Here is a 20,086-nt window from a genome sequence, read left to right as displayed (position 1 = left end):
CTAAGTTTCATTTTCACCAAGACATACTTTTCTATTTTGATATGTACACATACACATGATATATATCAATAAATATGATCTACATACACAGACATGTCATAAATCTTTACATGGACATGATTTATTTGCTCACACATGATATGGGACTCCATATGAATATGATCCATGTATAAACAAGATATAGACTTCCAGTTGGATTTGATATGTAAATGTACATATGATATATATGTGTACATGAATATAAACCTATACATGCATGCATTTATGTGTGTGTGTTTCTTACCACTTTCATGTTCTTCCTCATGTTCAAAGATTTCTTATTCAAGTTCTTGAGGCTTCTGCCAAGCACATTTTTTGCAGTTCCATTGAAGTATAGACTATCCCTTGTCAAGAGCTCATTATCTGTTGAGGCCTTTCTAGGTGGGAAGTTCTTTGCTTCCTAAATCCTCTTTTCTTTTCAAAAGCTAAACACTCAACTGCAAAAAAAAAAAAAAAAAAAAAAAAAAAAAACGGAAAAAAAATGTCTCCACGTCATAGGGTTTTCTATTTTCTATTTAGGAGCTAAAAGTGCACTTCCAAAGGCATATTCTGGTTTTCTTGTGTTTGAAATCACATTTGTGGCTGCATTTTCAACAATTATCCACTTTAATAATGTAAACTGTCCCCTAGGCTGGAGCCATAAGATATTCCATATCTAGCAGAATGGCTGTTACCATGTTAATCTACATGTCATTATTTATGTCGCTCAAATCCAGTAACAAGTGTCTTGCCCCTCTCCTAAGAATAGTTGTGTAATTCTCAAACATGAACCCAGAGATGCTTTAACACTGAGCTTCATTCCCTGCCCTTTTTATTTTGAAATAGGGTCTTGCTAAGTTGCTTAGAACCTTTCTAAATTGCTGAGTTTGACCTCAAAGTTTCAATCCTCCTGCTTTAGCCTCTCACGTTGCTGGAATTACACATTTGTACCACAATGCCTGGCTAAGATTCTGTGCAGTTTTAATGCTTCTCAATGGCTGACCCCATGACAAAGCTCTTAAGCTAAACTTATCTTTCAGTATATCAGCATTTGGTGGTAAATGTTCTGAATATTCTAACCTTTCATGAGGAAGTCACTGAAAGTTGTGACCTATGGTCAGGTGATAGTTTATAGGTAGAGCAATAAGTCTTTCCCTGAAGGGTATCTGAATAGTATATCTAAGTGTGTACCATGGGATCTTTTCACTCATAGACATTCTGGGAAGAGAAATAACAATGGTAAAATATTATATGATATATATATTTCAGTACATCAATATTAATTGGTGACAAATTGACCAAGATGTGACATTACAATTTTGATCAGGATTCTAGAATGTATCAAAGTGTGTCCTGCGTGGTTTGATATAAATTATACTCTATGACTCTGTCCATTTATTTTAAACTACTTATTTATAATACAAATTATTTTCTCCAATACAATAAAGATTTTAGCAACCACTTTCATATGATGTTGTATGGATTGATCAATATGTATCATGCCCACATTTCTTATAGTACATAACATTTAAAAATCACATACAATAGAACTATTTGGTCACCTTTAACTTCCATGTGGTGTATTCACTCTGACAAAAGTGCATCATATTATAGTTAAGTTTTTAAGTTTATCAATCAATGTGGTGTTTTCATAGAAATATCATCTGTATCAGTGGTTCTTAAACATTTTTAATGTATTGAAATCTCCTGAATAGTTTGCTGAAGTACAGATATCTGTTGCTGTCATTTGATGTAAGAGTCTAGGTTTGGGGTGATCCTCCTAGTTCACAACAAAGACTAGGATCCATTTGCTTCAGGCCATTTCTATGCCTTAAGTATTTTAGCTGCTAAGTAAGTCCATATTCAAAATGGCTTTGTCTCTTCCCTCTGTTGTCCTCCCATGACTTCACCATTCCCTCAGTTTGGCTCTATTAACTACTCAAATAATTTTCTCAATTGAACTATCAATTTTAGCTATTCCTTAAAAATTTCCCTTCATGTTCCCTTGGCCATTTTGTAAGTTAAAAAAAAAATCACATATATCCGTTTTATCCATTAAAGGAAATGTGAATCTTTAATGGCAGCTTCACTAAGTATATTTTGTTTTGCTTATGTCTATCATAGATAACACAGCCAGCATTCTGACAAGGCGGAGGAGATTTAGTCGAACTATTCAGGATGTGTATTATCTACCCATTATGATCTCTGATGGTGGAATCCCCTCTCTCAGCAGCAGCAGCACCCTCACCATCAGGGTTTGTGCATGCGAGAGAGATGGGCGCGTGCGGACCTGTCATGCAGAAGCCTTCCTGTCCTCGGCTGGTTTGAGTACAGGAGCCCTAATCGCTATCCTTCTCTGTGTTGTCATTCTCCTGGGTAAGTCATTCTACAGCCTAAGGTGATACAATGGCAGTTCTGAATGGGAGTAAATCGTATTCTTGAAATATTAGGATTACAAAGGCATAATGGGGGTAATAAAATATGGCTGCACATATTCTATTAAATTAAATTTTACAAATCTGTAATCTGGAACTAATTTGATTCAAAACTTGGGAAAGAGTTGGAATATTAGCAACATATGAAATCTAAGAGAAAAAGTTTTGAAAGTATGTATTTTAGAAAAATTAATAGTAAGATATTCTAAATCCCATTTGGAAAGAACTTTTCAATTAATTTCTGGGAACGGAAAGACATCATTTTAATATGTCTAGGACCCACCCTGCTTAGCTCAGCCAAGGTCAGCCCACTTGGGTCTTATAGCCATAGTATAAATAAGCACATAAATTTAATATACAAAATGAGGACTAGAGTTAATAATAACATGGTTTTATATCGATAAAAAATGTCAAAAAAGTAGATTTTAAGTTGTTTTAGCACACACACATGAAAAGGGGGTAAATGTGAGTTAAAGAATATGTTAATTTGCTTGATAATAGTTATCATGTCAGTGGATAGTAATATATTCAAATATCATGTTTGCATCACAGACATATACAATAAAGTAAATCTGATAACCAAATAAGAATATAAAAGTCTTATAGAAACTTCTGTAATTCCCAAATATCAGTTAATCATCAATGTTAGCTGAGTTTAACATATTCATTCTAAGTCACTGTAACCTGAAATATCATATATTTTATTAAATTCAATTATATTATATTAAATACCATAAGATTTTCTCGAATCTGAGATTTGCATTGCATTTTATTTTATTAAAAAATCCAGTTTTATATTAGCTCTTGTTATATTCTAATGGATATTAGATGTGTATTCTAAACCTCATCACATCTATATTTTAAACTGATATTATCTCAAACTTTTAGATCTTATTTAAGACAGACACAATGTAAAGAGAGAAAGAGAGAAAGAAAAAAAAAAAGAAAGTAAGATAGTACACCCAGATTTTGTAACAATAAAGGTAGACATGAGCCGTTTTTTCTACATAGTTTAGAGTGCATATGTGTTTGTCTTCCAGTGTGTCCCCACTTCCTCCTTTCCATTAGAGACATATTTGTGACCTTTCTTGGTAGCGTGCACATGTGAAAAAAAAAGCACTGTATGTTTTGGTGAGACTAGGGTATTCCCACAAAGAATATTCCAGGTTTTGTTCCTGGGAGGAAGATAACCTGCTTGCATAGATGGTGAAGAGAGTAAGTTGGAACATGAGAGTAAGAGGAGAAGGAACAGAAGGAGCATGTGTGAGAAAATGTAATGCTGTTGTGTATCTGAAAAAAATGGGGATTTGCTGCAGGTGTGTAGACTGGATTAAAACAGGAGAGTCTCATTGTAAACTTGGCAAGTAGAAAAGATCACAGTGACTGAATTGAAGAAAAAATCTCATGGTGCTAAGAGAATAACAGGGGAGTAGTCTTCCTCTGACATGGCATGAATTGGATCAGCACATTTTGAGTTAAGTTGAAGAAAAGTGAACTTAGATGTCTTAGATGAACTTAGATGAACTTAGTTGGAACAAAACGTACATGTACGGTTTAAAATATGATAACTTAGATGTCTGAGTAAATTGGAACAGTATCAAACAGGGCTATTTGTCTATTCATCTCTTGCTGAGTGTACACCCTGATTCTCCCTTAGTTATGCAGTGGATTAATCCATTTTGCTTAAATTACATAGCAAAAATTTTAAAAAAAATACGGAGAGTAAAGAATAGAACTGAGCTGTGTGAAACTTCAAAGTGATTGCCATGTCTGAAGGGATGAGATAAGAGAGGACAGCAAAGAAATAAGAAAGACAGAAATTTAGTCAAGTACAGTGACACAAATGTACGTGGGAAAGAGTGTTGATGGGAATAGAGCACTGTGTTACACACTGAATCTATTCAATCTCAAAAACTGCTCACAAGTTCAACAATTTGTACCTAAAAATTATTCTTTGCACTTAGCAACCAGAAGCATGGATAATTTGTGCAACACCATAACAAGAGTTGTTTCACTGCAGTAGGATCTTTTACAGTGTTAAGTCAGCTTCCCTTTCTATGAAACAGTGTCTGATAAGAACCACTTAAAGGATGAAAAGTATATTTTGGATCCTAGTTTCAAAGATGTAGTGCTTAGTCAGCCAAATCCATTGCTCTGTGTCTAAGGTGGAGAAAAGCATAATGGTGGAAGACTATGGCCAACAAAAGTGGTTCAGTTTAAGCCACTGGGAAAGCAGAGAGAGAACAAGGAATCAGTGATACCACTGACCTTTTTCTTCAGGCCATACCCTACCTGCTTATAATTATCACTGAGTCCAGTAATACTTTCAAGTTATTAAAAGATGAAATGGATTAATCCACTGCTTAACTGACAACTCTCATAAACTAATCATTTCACCTCTGGTTGGTACCTCACTGTCTCCCATGCCTTTGGGGACAACACATATTCAAATCATAACATATAGTAAATGCATGGTACATAAGGAAAAGAGGGAAATCAGGCTTTAAAAATTTATTTATTAGTCATAACTGCTATTTTCCTTATGTATTTTGTTTTTCTCCATAAAATTAAAACACACACACATACACACACACACACACAAAAAAAAAAAAAAAAAAAACACATCCAAAACAGAAAATAAAGTCATACAGCAGCAACAGAACACTGGATCCCCTTAGAGTTCTTAACTGAAGTCACAGAGAATAAAAGTTTATGATTTTAATATAAATTATTTTTAAAAATATTTTTCTTTGTTCTTTTTAGTTATCCATGACAGTAGAATATATTTTTACATATAATACATACATGGAGTATAACTTCCAATTTTTGTGGTTATACATGATGGGGAGACACACTGGTAAAAATTTTTAATTTTGAATGATAGGTCATTTGTGATCTTCAATTTTGTTTTCATTTATCATCATACAACTATTACCATTAAATATGATAAATAATTAAATGTATTGAAAAAATTCAATATATAGTTTTAAGTTGTGTTATTCTAATTAACATTTTAATAATTCATAAGAATAATACTTCATTTAATTAACATTTATAAAAATATATTTTAGCTTGTAAGGATAATTATTAGAAAATTTTTACATTTTATATTCTCTGTCAAGAATAACAAAAACAAATTTTCTATTTGGTATGTTTGATATTTTTGATATTTTATCAATACTCAAATATGTTTTATGCTTTTATCTAAACGTTTTATAATTCTTAAGTTAAGGTTTAATCAATTTTAATGACAAAGTAATTTTTATTGCTAATGGCATTGTAAGGTTTTATTGTTTTCAGAAAATATCTGGACAACAGACACAGAATGTAATTAGGATGTAATGTATTAGACTTCATGGAAAATATATACAATACCAAAAGTAGCAAGACATTACAACCTGAAATTCTAAAATAACATCCCACCCTATGGCTAGACCAATTATGAAATTTAATATTTTAATATTAAAAGCATATTTTAATTATCAGTTTCAGTTCATAAATTTGTCACTGGTTGTACTTATAATTACCTGACTTGGGGTGACCCATTTCAGATCTGCTTGTTTGTAATACTGAACCTGTGAATATGAGGTTTCTGATAAAAGAATCACGTAAACTCAGCTGTTAAATATTTCTATGCTTATTTTTTATTATAGGTCACATGTGATTTTGCAATTTAAATATGATCAAATTTTATGCAAAAATCTATTGCTTATCTGAAAATGGTGCTTGAAAACCAAAAACCTAACTTTAAACCATACATGTACATTTTGTGAGAACCGTTATTTACTGTTGAGAGCACTTTTTATAGACCCTTTTAATCAGAAGAATGGCAGAGAATGTGGAGTGGGACTTCATGATGTATTTGGAGCTTGTTGTTGAATAGCAGAAACTGGAGCCCACAGTTTTATTTTATTTTATTTTATTTTTTGAGAGAGAGAGAGAGAGAGAGAGAGAGAGAGAGAGAGAGAATTTTTAATATTTATTTTTTAGTTTTCGATGGACACAACATCTTTATTTTATTTTTATGTGGTACTGAGGATCGAGCCCAGTGCCCCACACATGCCTGGCAAGCGCCTTACCACTTGAACCACATCCCCAGCCCCACAGTTTTTATTTCTTCTTTTAGTTATAAATGACAGTAGAGTATGTTTTGACATATTCATACAAACATGGAGTATATCTTATTCTAATTAGGATCCCAGTCTTGCAGATGTACGTGTTGTATTCATATATATATACAAAAGAAAGGTTATGTCAGATTAGTTCTACTGTCTTTCCTATTCCTATATCCCCTCCCTTCCTTTTACATCCTCCTTTGTCTAATCAACTGAACATCTTTTTTCCCCATCTCTGCAACCTTGCTGTGTGTTAACATCTACATATCAGTGGTATGTCTGACCTTTGGTGTTTGGAGATTGGTTTATTTCACTTAGTATGACAGTCTCCAAGTCCATCCATGTAATGGCAAATGTCATAAGGTCATTCTATATGGCTGAGTAGCATTCCATTGTGTGTATACATCACATTTTCTTTATCCATTCATCTATTGAAGGGCACCTAGGTTGGTTCCATGGGTTGGCTATTGCAAATTGTGCTGCTGTAAACATTGATGTGGCTGCATCACTGTAATATGCTGATTTTAACTCCTTTAGATAAGAGAAGTGGCCTAAGTGGGTAAAATGGTGGTTCTTTTCCTAGGTTTTGAAGAATCTCCGTAATGCTTTCCACAGTAGTTACATGGATTTGTAGTCCCACCTGCAATGTGTGAGTGTAACGTTTTCCCCACATCCTTCACAATATTTATTGTTGATTCTTGCCACTCTGACTAGAGTGAGGGGAAATCTCAGTGTAGTTTTATTTTTTATTTCTCTAATTGCTAGAGATATTGAATTAAATATTTTTATAATGTATTTGTTTATAGTTTGTATTTCTTCTTTTGAGAAGTGTGTGTTTAGTTCCTTTTCCCATTTATTGATTGGGTTGTTTGTTTATTTGGTGTTAAGTTTTTTAGTTCTTCTGAGGAGCAGGTGGCAAAGATTTTCTCCCATTCTGTAGACTCTCTCTTCATGTTCTTGATTGTTTCCTTTGCTGTGAATATGCTTGTGAGTTTGATACCATCCCATTTATTGACTTTTGATTTTTCTTCTTGCACTTTAGGAAGTCAGTTCCCAGCCCATCAAGTTGAAGTGTTGGGCCTACTTTTCCTTCTAATAGGTGCAGGATCTCTGGTCTAATATTTAGGTCTTTTATTCACTTTGTGTTGTGTTTTTTACAGGGTGATGAATATGGGATCAATTTCATTCTGCTACATAAGAATTTTCAGTTTTCCCAGCACTATTTGTTGAAGAAGTTAACTTTTATCCAGTTTATGTTTTTGGCTCCTATATCTAGTATGAGTGGTAATTTGTATAAAATGCATGATTGGAGAGATTAAATTGGGGAGGGGTCATTTTAATATTTTGATTTGAGTTCCATATTTTTAAAATAAGAATATGATTGTCAAATCTCCCTATGTAATTATTTTCTGCACTTATCATCTTAAAATCTACTTTGGTATTATTATTTTTTTGAAACATAATTTAGTTCAAACTATTCATAAGTAAATTAGAATTCTAATGTTCTTAATAGCCATGAGCTGATTTTTTAAAAATATCTAAAATAATTTCCCACTAAGGCTACTACTATTCATGAAGGTTCATTAATACCACATTAAAGCCTTCACAAAGATTATTCTTTTGCCCATCTACATAAGAATTGTCTGTAGAGTATTTACATTGTGCCAACTGCCACAAATATCTGCTAAAAACAAGTGGGAGAGTGCATCAGGAGCACACATGTGAACTGGGTTTCAGCTTGCTTCAGTGGGTAGATTTGACTAGAGAAACCATATGTCCATGTACACCCTGAGGTCCTAATATGACGATAATAAACATACTATTTCTCTTAAGAGTGTGACAGTTTATGTTATTATTTATGTTTTGATATTATATTAAACTGGAATGTAGCAATTCTATGAATCTCTGTTTACTAGCAATAACTACCTAGAAAAGAGAGCACTGTAAATATAAAAATGTTCAAGCATCTAGCATCTATATGTTGAATGAGAAGATAAGAAAAATTTTTTTCAAAACTTTTGGGGAATAAGCAAATATAAACCATCATAATAAAAAACATAGCATTACCCCCACATTTCACTTACCAAGTATGATACATACACAAGAATTGAAGCATTGCACTAAGTTTGGTGAAGGATGGAAATAATCTCCATAATTCCATAATAGGATTGATTATATCTTTCCTATTATGCATGCACATAAATTTCCTTGAAATCGATAGCTAACCATTTCACCATAAAATAAAATAACTAGATTTATTAATGAAAGTAAGAATTTTCACTATAATGAATTAAGTAGTCTGTAGAAATAAGACATCCAATCTCAAACAGCCTCCTCATTTATTCATAAATATGAGCAGAAATTTTCAGTGAAGTGTTAAATCTTCACCTCTGAATAAAATGAAGTTAGTTACTTGATGATGTGTTTAGGGCTTTGACTTAGAAAACTGAGAGGTGGATTTAAAGAAAAAAGTACACAGAGGTATTAAATGCATATTTATTTCATTGAGTAAAAGTAATTTTTCCCCAAATAAAAGGAATAAACATTTTTAAAGTTTAAATATAATTGGAGTTGGCAGATAAAATGTAATGAATCCAGTTAATGTGAATTTCAGATAAAAGTATGTGTTTATAGACACACACACACACACACACACACACACACACAGCAGATAAAAGTATGTGTATATGCTCTCACCCTGTAAAAAATGTAGAGTGCAATAATATAATATTTTGGACATATATGGCATATATGTGCTTTCTGCAATATTTTGGTATGTATAAATCCCAAATACTATATGGGGTTTACTTAATTAACATATAATAATATATAATAGTGTGTATTGTGTATGTTATCATCTCACATTTACACATAATTGAATATCCTGCTTTTAAATTTTCATTTGATGAATCTAATAATCTAAAAAATGGCACTTGAATGCACTTCCTTAATTAGTACAATGTAAAGAACTGTGTACTCTATTGTGCCTGAAGACAGTGTATCCAAAGTTCAAGTGGGATAATCCTTTCTATTTGGTGTGAATTTAATATCTCAAACAGAAAGATTTAAAATGCTGAGAATTGGCCAAAGCAAAGTGCCCAAGGTTCATTTCTATTACTTTATCTGGTGATTGCAACATCACTGGTAATTTTAACCCACCATATTTGTTGAGAACTATCCTAAACCCACTGTCCAACAGTTCACTTAGCTCCTTATTCTATATGTTTGGAAAAAAAAAAGTAGAACACTGTTCTAGAAATATCATTGCTTCTGGTGTGAGAAGCCACAGAGTGTTAGCCCTTTCACCTACCCTCTATGAGAACAATTCTTTCCATCTTAATACACTTTTCTGCATCCAGCTTCTTCATTCTTTAATTGAGTAAAGCCAAAGTTGAGGATTAAATAAATAAGGTATGTGAAGAACATTCACAAACTAAAAAAGATACAATATAAACATATAAAATATATGAAAATAAAATTTATGTGGTGTCCAAATAAAGTAACATTCTTTTGCAACTTGATAGGGTAAATGCATTTTTATTGTCTGATACAATAAAAGGTACTGAACAAGGGAGATCAGCCTTATGCAATATTATTTTTACTCTTTAGCAAGACATCAAATATCAAAGGGTAAAAGTAGAGGCCCCTTCTTTGAATTTTAAAGGAACTTAATACATCCTGTCTTTGGTGTCTTCACCTAAAATGATTAAGTATCTATTGATAGACAAACACATTATGTTATTTTTTTCATTCAAAATTCAATTATTTTTTCACCATTTGTTTCTGTCACATTAGACACGGAATAGTTTTTCAGTAGTCTGATTCAAGAAACCCGAGTTCCTAAGCCTAATGAAATAAGATCTGCAATTCACAACGTTCCGTGGGGATGATCATTTTGTTACATTCTTAGGGCATTAAAATACCTTGAGGTGTTATTCAGGATGCACAGGTGAATGCTGTGATGCAGTGCCAGCCCAGTGCTAGAGTGTGATGACAGGGATAGTAAATTGCTGATGTCAGATCTCCACGAATTTTCCTTTTCCCTAACTTGTTTATCCTTTTTCCATTCTTCTTCAGCAATTGTAGTACTTTTTATCACCTTGAGGCGCAGCAAAAAAGAGCCATTGATCATTTCAGAAGAGGATGTGCGAGAGAATGTGGTCACCTATGATGATGAGGGAGGTGGGGAGGAAGACACTGAGGCCTTCGACATCACCGCATTGAGGAACCCTTCTGCAGCTGAGGAGCTCAAGTACCGGAGGGACATCCGACCTGAAGTGAAGCTCACTCCCAGGCACCAGACACTGTCCACCCTGGAAAGTATAGATGTTCAGGAGTTCATAAAGCAAAGACTGGCAGAAGCAGACCTAGATCCCAGTGTTCCTCCATATGATTCTCTTCAGACTTATGCCTATGAGGGTCAGAGATCAGAAGCTGGATCTATCAGCTCACTGGATTCAGCAACGACACAATCAGACCAGGATTATCAGTACCTTGGAGACTGGGGGCCTGAGTTTAAAAAGTTAGCTGAACTCTATGGAGAAATAGATTCTGAAAGAACAACTTAGGGGGACAATTCTTAAAACCTTGTGGAATCTGCTTCCTCAGCAAGTGGAGACATAACCTCAGCAATGACAAAGCATAACCATGGAAACAGTACTTGAACTGAGCAAGCTGTACACAGCTCCTGTAGAAACAAGTGCCCTTTCTACAATCCAAACTGGGTTATTTAATTGGAAGAAAGCAAAATATAAAAGAAAAATGCAGAGAAAAATCTGCTGTCCTTGTGTATATTTTCAATTGCTCAATAAAGTCTGTGGTACTGTTTAATTAAGAATACCTGAAAAAAGCCAAACACGAATATTTGTTTCAATATTTTGTGATTTCTTTTTTCCTAAAGCAAAACTAAACAAAGGGGCTCAAAATCACTGACAACTATGACTTTTAGGGGTGGTGCACTGCAAAAGGAAACTCATGAAGGTAATCGTGACCTCTTTTTCCACTTTTTTGAGTGGAGTCTCGAGAGCCACACACTGTTGTGACAGATCCCATTAGCCTTGTCTTGTGTTTAAATTTCATACGGTGTTCCCCCTCTACCAGACCATTCTGTCATGGACTTGTACCCTTTCCCTCTGCCCTCCCCACTTCTTTTCTCCATACAAAATTGATGGAGCATGGGGATTTGCTGCCTGCACTATAAAGTATGCAACTTCGGTGTACTGGACATGCACCGTACTGAGTAGGAGACAATAGTCTCTGTCTCGTCTGCCCTCCTTTATTTTAACAGGAGATCCCCCCCCCTTTTTTTTTTTAATAAATAGAATGAATTGTTGAAGGTATACTCTGAAAATATGATACATCAGGGAAAGATTTATTTTATAAATAGATACAAACCTTATCCTTTACAAAATGTTGAGGAACTTTTTATTTTTTCCCCTTTATTTTAGAAAACTGAAATCGGCCCAAATTTTTGGTTCAGTCTTAATTCATTTTCTATTTTCATCGTAGACAGTCATCAAAAATATGTACCTCACATGTTATCATAGTCTAAAAGGACTATCCTTCAAGTAGCATAAACATAGACTCATGGTTGACTTATTCTTTACACGGGTTCAGACTTTCTCAGTCTCACAACTTATCAGTCCTTACATGTTTGATGTCTACAGAGGAATATGTAGGACTGGGCACAAAAAGTAGGAGTTTCACACTTATTATCCTTGGACACATGCCTGAATGTCTCTGAAATTCAGGGTCCAAAAGTACAAGATAGAAATGGACTGACTTCCCTGCCTACCTCACAGGGCTGTTGTGAGGATCATATAAGCATCTGTAAAAACTGCTTTACCCACTGCAAAGGATTCTGCTCCATACATGTATGCAGACACTAATTTTCTAATTCCATTAACTTATAAATATATATTTACATACATTTTACATAAAATATTATATTATCATGGAAGAATGTCATGAAATCATCCACAGTGATGTTACTGTTTAACTAAATATGTAAAGCATAAGTCTATTTATTTTAATATTTTCCTAAACAATCTAATTTTCTTACTATTTCTTGGGGATTTTTGTTTTTCAAATTGTTTTGGGTAATGTTTTGTTGTGTGTTGCTCTTGATCTCGAAGTAAATATTCATAGCATAATAAGTCCAATTTTCCTAAGTGATCCCATCTGTATATTCAGTTAAACTAGAATTTCTAAATTCATGAAATGCAAATTATTTGATGGGAACATTTTTCTTTGCGTTTTAATTTTTTTTCATGATCTAGTGTTTACGAAAGTCACATGACATTTTGTGTAATTCTACCCATGTGCAAAATTTTGGATTTTGCCTCATGTCACAGCTGCCCTGCGCTATCATATTTTATTTTTGAGGTATGGGAAGAAAGTAAATTTAATTTGAATAATTCTCAATTTGTGTTTTAAGCCTGAGGAATAAAATGTAATTTAAGGTTTTTACAACATTTTAGCTTTCCAGATGCTGCTTTATCATTTTTTACATCATAATGGTGTGTGTTCTGGTGTAGAGCTGAATCCAAAGAGACATGAGGGCCTGGGGAAGAGCCTATGGACACACAGGCTCTGATTATGCTAACGCTGGACTACTTTAGTCCTGAAAGGAGAGGCAACCTCAGAGATCGACTATGACCCTGATGTCTTGACTTTCCCATTCCAAAAGGAGGAGAAACATCAGGATTCTGAAGTTTATCAGGCGTTTGAATTTAGATTTTGATGAAATATCCATGGCTTCTTATTTTTTGAAATATTTACCTAGTAACGTCACTGATGAGGTTTTGAAAGATAAAAAATGTGTATTTCCTTTTAACCACTTACATAAAAGTCAAAGTTCTCTGACTGGTTCTTGGTACTCAAATATTTCCCTGATTTTGAAGTATCAAGCACACTAGTACAATTTGTTTTTTAATTACACCTTATAGTGATGACCCATAATCTAAGCCTCTGATCTTGAATCCAAATATAAAGTCAAAATGGATCATCTGTAGTTTGGAAATATATTTTCATTTTTATATGTTTTAAAATTCTATTAATGATAACATTCCAAGTACTGTTTTGTATATGGACTTGGAAACTAGGTAAGTATATTCTTATCAGTTGAGATTGGGTCTCATTTTTTTCTTCTATTATTCTAAATAAAAAAAAATAGTGATGACATTTACAAGTTCTATAAATTGAGCATAATTATTATTTAAAAATAGATACATTACTATAAAATCTCCAGTTGATCAGTTGCAGAATAAAGTTCTCAAAAAGAGTTTTGAGGGTCAAGTCTATACATCAACTCTGAGCTTTGGCCACAAAGAATCAGTCAGGGACTCAAATGTCAATAATGTTGCTTCACATTTCTGAAGATTTAGTTAATATTTATAGACATACATTTTTAAAATACATTAAATTTAAATTAATTCTTTCATCAATTCAGCAATTTTCAGACAGATTCTTTACAAATGGTGACTGATAAATTAAAGATTATAATATGACAATGTTTTTATCTAGGATATTTCTTAGCAGTATTTATTAACTTCAAATACTTTGTGCAAACACCGAGAAATTAAAATGATTTACAGAAATAACTAAAGACCTATTGTCAGAAATTATTTCTATGACAAAGCTGCACAAACACAGATTTGAATAAGAGTTACAGGAAGAAACTAGAACAAAAGTGGAGTTTTATACAGAGGTAAAGTGTGACTTTTCTATCATATGTTACAAGCAGGGGGCTATTCTGAAAGAAATTGCATTCACTTAACCATATGGGTACACACACATACACATACGTCTTCCTGAAGAATGTTTGGGAGAATAAAGTTATTAATATTCAAGACAGAGATGTGATCCAAATATTTGAAACATATAAAATCGTAGTGGAAGGTTCACCATAAACAGGTGACTCAAATGAAAATTTTGGCTTTTATCCAGCCTAGTGTTTAACTGCCAATGATGTCAGTATGGAGTTAATTTGTAGATATGGGAACATAAAGAGCAGGAAAAAAAATGAAATAGGGTACAGCAAATTTTCTGAGATGATGAAAACACACACAGTACCTGTTGTAAACAATAAAAAGTGTTTTAACTTTGATCTTTAGGATACTACAGTTTAGGAAGAAATCTGCATAGAAACAGGAAAATGTATTGGGAATCACCATTCTCAGTAATGAAGAATGTTTAATACACAATTAGTCATTGTTCTGTTTGCTCTCACATATTTTTACCCATAAGTTTGATTTGGTGTCTCCTTTCTGGTTTAGTTGAATGTAGGGAAAATAAGAAAAATTTCAAACAGACTTATTTCAGAGACACCAAAAAAGTTCCAGTTACCTAAGTTTGATAATAAAACATTCTTAAATGCAATACTTTTGGGGAAAGTCATTATCGTTTAGCGTTGAAATACCTTGATCAGTTACTTGACAATTTGGAACTCTAGAGCTGGTTATTTGGGAAAAGGGAAGAGTCTCAAGTTTCAAATTCAATTTGTGCTTAGCTTCTAGGTATGTTATTCAATTGAATTACTTGACTTTCAATTTTAAGAATTAAAAAAATATGTCAGAGCATGTATCTTGGGAAATATATAACTGACATTCAAATTCCTCTCTCTCTCTCTCTCTCTCTCTCTCTCTCTCTCTCTCCCTTTTACCCTTTATGACTAAAAAAATTAAAGATTAAAAAATTAAATATTATGCAAAGGAAATAAAACCACTTTAACTTTTATTTTTTACATCATCTGCAGAAGTTAATCTTAGAAACCCTGCAGCCAAACAAATTTTACAACCATTTGAAGATGACTAGCACAGAACCCAATCACTTTTTCAGTTTCCAAATACATAATTTTAAAATGAAAATATTAAATTCAATGATTTTTAACATATCAAAGACATGTTACTATTTTGGCTTTTGGCAATGAAAGATGTAGTGAGGGCTTCATTTTTTTTAATAAAAAAAAACAGAAAAATAAAAGACTTTTTTCTTTGTAGATGATGAAAACAAAAGGAAAAAGTTCTTACTGTAGGGAAGAATGGTTACATTTATCTACTTTGCTGTGTTTATGGAATTGAAAATTTTTTGCTCTAAAACACTGCAGAGATATCAAAATTATTTTACTGATGATTAATTTTAAATTCTGAGGTGAAAGTTAATGGAGAAATGGTACATTCAAAAGTTCTTGAAATTAGATCCTCTGAGGAAGGCAAGGTGCCATTTACACATTGCATTTCATCAGATGGTTCAGTCTCATTGTCCAGCAATACTAGAAGTAAAAAAAAAGAAAAAAGGATCATTATAGTTAGTGTCACCCTAATAATTTCATCAAGGCACTTTTTCTTATTTCAAAAAAACATCAAATTGTTGTTCTAAATCATCTATTCATCTTTTCAAAATGTCATTTCAAATATCTTAGTTCCAAAGAGAAATATTTATTGAGTTAGATGCCCTATATGTAATGCCTACATTTTAATATAATATGTATATCTTTTAATATAATATGTATTAAATATAATATATATAATGTGTTTAATATAATATTCATATATTTTTAATATAATATGTGTTAAAAGAGATGACAACAAAGAAGAAAATGACAGTATTCAGGAATCAAAAGAGATATTTAAAAATATATATTCTGGTGACACTTATTATCATGGATCTAATTAAATTCTAATCTAATTGATTATATATAAATAATGAGGATCTAATTACATTTAGAGAATCCAGAACTGCATACAAAAATACAAACTCTTTGTATGTGTGGGCAATGAAATATAAGACCAAGTAGCAAGTGTTAATAGAGGCTCAGAAAGGATGCCCTGAAAGGTCTTAGCAATACAATAAAATTGTTCTAATAAGGTGCAGCACTGGAAGTGTTCTTTAATTCAGGGGGAACAGCACGTGATTAGAGGGAGACAGAGTGAGATAAGAGCCGAGAGTAGCTAGAGCAAACGTCGGAAGATAAATGATTCTGTAAGGACTAGAGGATTCATGCAGAGAAATAATGACAATACAAGATGGTAAGAGAAGGTGAATAGAAACTCAAAGTGATTGAATGAAATTCATTATTTAGCCAAGGTAACTGAACTTATTCTACCCCAAACAAGAAATTCATAAGGACTAGAACCCTTTTTCAGGAAACTGCATCTTTCATTTTCACCTACCAGCCAAAAAAAGAGGTATTAGAGGAAAATCCTCAAATTATGTGTACCTACAGAGAAAATGGAAGACAACATTAATTCTTTTCAGAAAATAAAACTTGGGCCTAAACTACAAGAAATTTTTAACCAGTCACATTTAACATATATTTCAGGTTTTGATTATTGGACCCTATATATATATTCATTTTATTTTAAAAATAAAATGAGAACAATAAAAAGTTGTATTTTTTTAAGAGAGAGTGAGAAAGGGGGAGAGAGAAAGAATTTTTTTTTTAAATATTTATTTTTTAGTTATCGGCGGACACAACATCTTTGTTTTGTATGTGGTGCTAAGGATGGAACCCGGGCCGCACGCATGCCAGGCGAGCGCGCTACGGCTTGAGCCACATCCCCAGCCCAAAAAGTTGTATTTTTAAGAACAAATTTGGCTAGCATATATTTTTAATGTAATATATATATTTTTTGAGTTGTAGATGGACACAACATCTTTATTTTATTTTTATGTGGTGCTGAGGAACAAACCCAGTGCCCCATGTGTGCTAGGCCAGCGTTCCACCACTGAGCCACAACCCCAGGCCATTTTTGGAGGACAGTTGTGTTTCTATTCTATAGTCATTGTTTTAGGCAGGAAAATATTTTGAACTAAAAAAAAATTCAAAAACCAAAGACCAAATCACTTCCCCATTACAACTACAATTTTTATTCTTTAATGAATTATTCTTAATATTTAGCAACACAGAATTTCACATAATGTAGTGTTATTTCAATATCTTTTGCACTGAGACACATTTTCAAAATGTGACCACCCTACAGCATGATATTTTAGTGATTTGTTAGTATGACAGGTAGACAGCCTGAGAGTTCTACTTCCTTATTTTCCGTTTCTCACTTGCTCTTTTTTCGCATTTACTTGCCTATTTTTAACAACCCTGAAAAGCTGTGTTTGAGCAATTTCCTCATTCCATGTGTTTTTCAGAACAAATACAAGAAAATGTTTCAGAAGTAGAGTGATAATTTTTTTTTCAGGTTTTTTATTTCAGTGGATTTTCTCCACCTCTGTCACTAATCATGCTTTTCCCCTTACCAAAAAATAATAATAAAAAAATTGCATTCAGAAGAGTCCTCTGTGTCAGTCACCTTCCAGCGAGCGGAGGCTTCCTTTCTATGAGGCAATTTGGTTTTGTATCTCTTACAACACTATTTCCAGTTTTGTAGAAGGCATCCTATTTCATTCTTCCAAAGATAGCTTGGGGTGTATTTTTATTTTTGTATAAAATTTACTTCAAATATTTCAATTGGCTTTGATGATTCATTCCATGAGCCAATGAAATCATAACTTAGAAGATGATTTCAGCCATTGCAGTTTTACTATATACAGAGCACTTTCAATAACTTGTTTTAAAAGTTTAATCTATAATTATAATTTTCAAAAAAGTATAATTTTATTTCTATCCTTACTTAAAAGGAAGGTTAGAATTTTTCTTTTCCAGAATGAGAGCTAACACTGAATCAACAACTCAAATTGCATCTCCTGAATGACATTTTCTCTTTTCAAGTGCACATAAATTTCACACCATCGATCATACAATGATAAATGTCAATTAGTATAATCAAATATCTCAATTTAAAAATTTTCAAATTTCTTCTCTAATTTAGGTTTAAGTGCAATATTTATACTTATACCAGTTCTTATTCAGTAGATATCTCCTCAAAATATGATTTCCAATGCATGGAAAAAATATGCTCTTACCTCTGCCTCCCTCAGCATGCATCATTACTTCCTTTCATTATGTCCAGTCTTAAGTGAACCAGCTGTTTTTCTCATTTTTAGTCATCTCAATTTCTGTTTGAATAAAGGAAGGTCAGATGCTGTATTGGAACAAATAGTTTGAAGATGCCAGGTTACAATTCACTTTCTGGATTCCAGTGACTTGAATCAAAATGTGGAGCTGGTCAAAACAAAAAGAAGGTATTTATGCCTGAATCAATGAATATTAGGGGGAGGGAGAGGTTTGCAGTCTGGGCTTCTGAGGCTGTAGTCTGGAATTTGTGACTATATCTCCTGTGAAAGTCTAAATGTCAATTTAAATGTTGTTTACATAGCCCTTCAATTTAAAATAGAAATAATATCTTCATATTGATCTTCCGGAGTTGTTATGAATATAAGATAGACTTTTCTCTGTGAAGCACAGAAAAGAGTGAAGTTCTTGACAAATTGAATAGTTTTATTAACATTGTTTCTCTATTGCTCCTTCCACCTTTTGTCAAACTCTGATTTCAGAAAATCGTAAGTTGGATTGTGTATTACAAGTAATTAAGCCTGTGAAAAGTTTCAAAGTAGACTAAGTCTTTTCTACCCAAACAGGCCAGGAAAAGACCATTGCAGTGGAAGATCAATTGGTCCTTTTTATCACTATGCTGAGGACAAAGGAAACTGCAATCCCTATTGTTATACCTTGTATATTGTATTTCTTTCAAATTTTAATACAGAGAGATCTAAATAAATAAAAGATTAGACTAATTATACTTATGAATTATAATGTTTACCTATATCCTTCTTTTTTTAGAATCTTTGTTTATAAATAAAATTTGGGGCAATATAATTATTAAAAACACAAATAAAGTCAGTTCTTTTGTTTTTTAAGGAATAATACAATTAAGTATTTAGATCAAAATATTCGGAAGTATATAAAATCTCTTAAAATTCATGAGAAACAAAACTTATTAGCTTAGTCATGAAATATGTTTTTCATGATTAAAGAAACACATCTCTTGGATGTTGAGCCTATTCTGTAATCTTAATCAAAGAAATGCATTCCCATTGACGGAAGCTTGGAACAAAATAAAAATGATTTGTTTAGGGTATATGTCTGTACTAGTATAGCAATAAAATTGCCTATTCTCTATATCAGAAGAGAAATCATTTTTATCACAGTATATAGCTTCATTCTGAGGTTGTTATTGTCAATACATTTTACTGGCACACAATGACTTAAGAACATTAGGGGAGATCTTATTAAAAATAAAGGTATATTTTGGAAAAAAAAAAACAACCTCTATTTTTCTCTGTATCACAACCATAAACCTGCTCTTGTATTAACTTTCTTGTTCACAGAAAAGTCAGAAATCACTATGCAGGTAAAATAACAGAAGTTTACATTTTTGCATTAAAAATTTATCCGAAATCTGATTTTGTTTCAACCACATTTTGACTCCCCAAATACTCATAGAAAATCCTGAAGTCCATTTCACTAGCTATGTTCTGTCAGTTGTTTAAAATTGCTATCTCAAGATTGTATTTATCCTCTACACTAAGAAGATCACTGAAGAAATTCAATTGGAAAATTAC

General features: G+C 32.6%; 1 protein-coding gene across 4 annotated transcripts in view; it reads left to right on the top strand.

Moving 5' to 3' along the window:
- Nucleotides 1-11,136, top strand: part of Cdh18 (cadherin 18) — a 302,844-nt gene extending 291,708 nt beyond the window's left edge. For 2 of the 4 annotated variants that reach the window (XM_076856171.2, XM_076856174.2), the window contains 2 exons: nucleotides 2,143-2,394; nucleotides 10,646-11,136. In XM_076856171.2, coding sequence (XP_076712286.1) covers nucleotides 2,143-2,394; nucleotides 10,646-11,136 — 743 coding nt within the window. Of the gene's footprint in view, nucleotides 1-2,142; nucleotides 2,395-10,645 lie in introns of those variants that run through there. The other 2 variants (XM_076856173.2, XM_076856172.2) reach the window with 2 other exon arrangements.
- Nucleotides 11,137-20,086: the final 8,950 nt, after the last annotated feature.

This window comes from Callospermophilus lateralis, chromosome 5, assembly GCF_048772815.1.
Source record: "Callospermophilus lateralis isolate mCalLat2 chromosome 5, mCalLat2.hap1, whole genome shotgun sequence".
Taxonomy (NCBI): domain Eukaryota; kingdom Metazoa; phylum Chordata; class Mammalia; order Rodentia; family Sciuridae; genus Callospermophilus; species Callospermophilus lateralis.
This window is presented reverse-complemented; position numbering and strand designations above follow the sequence as displayed.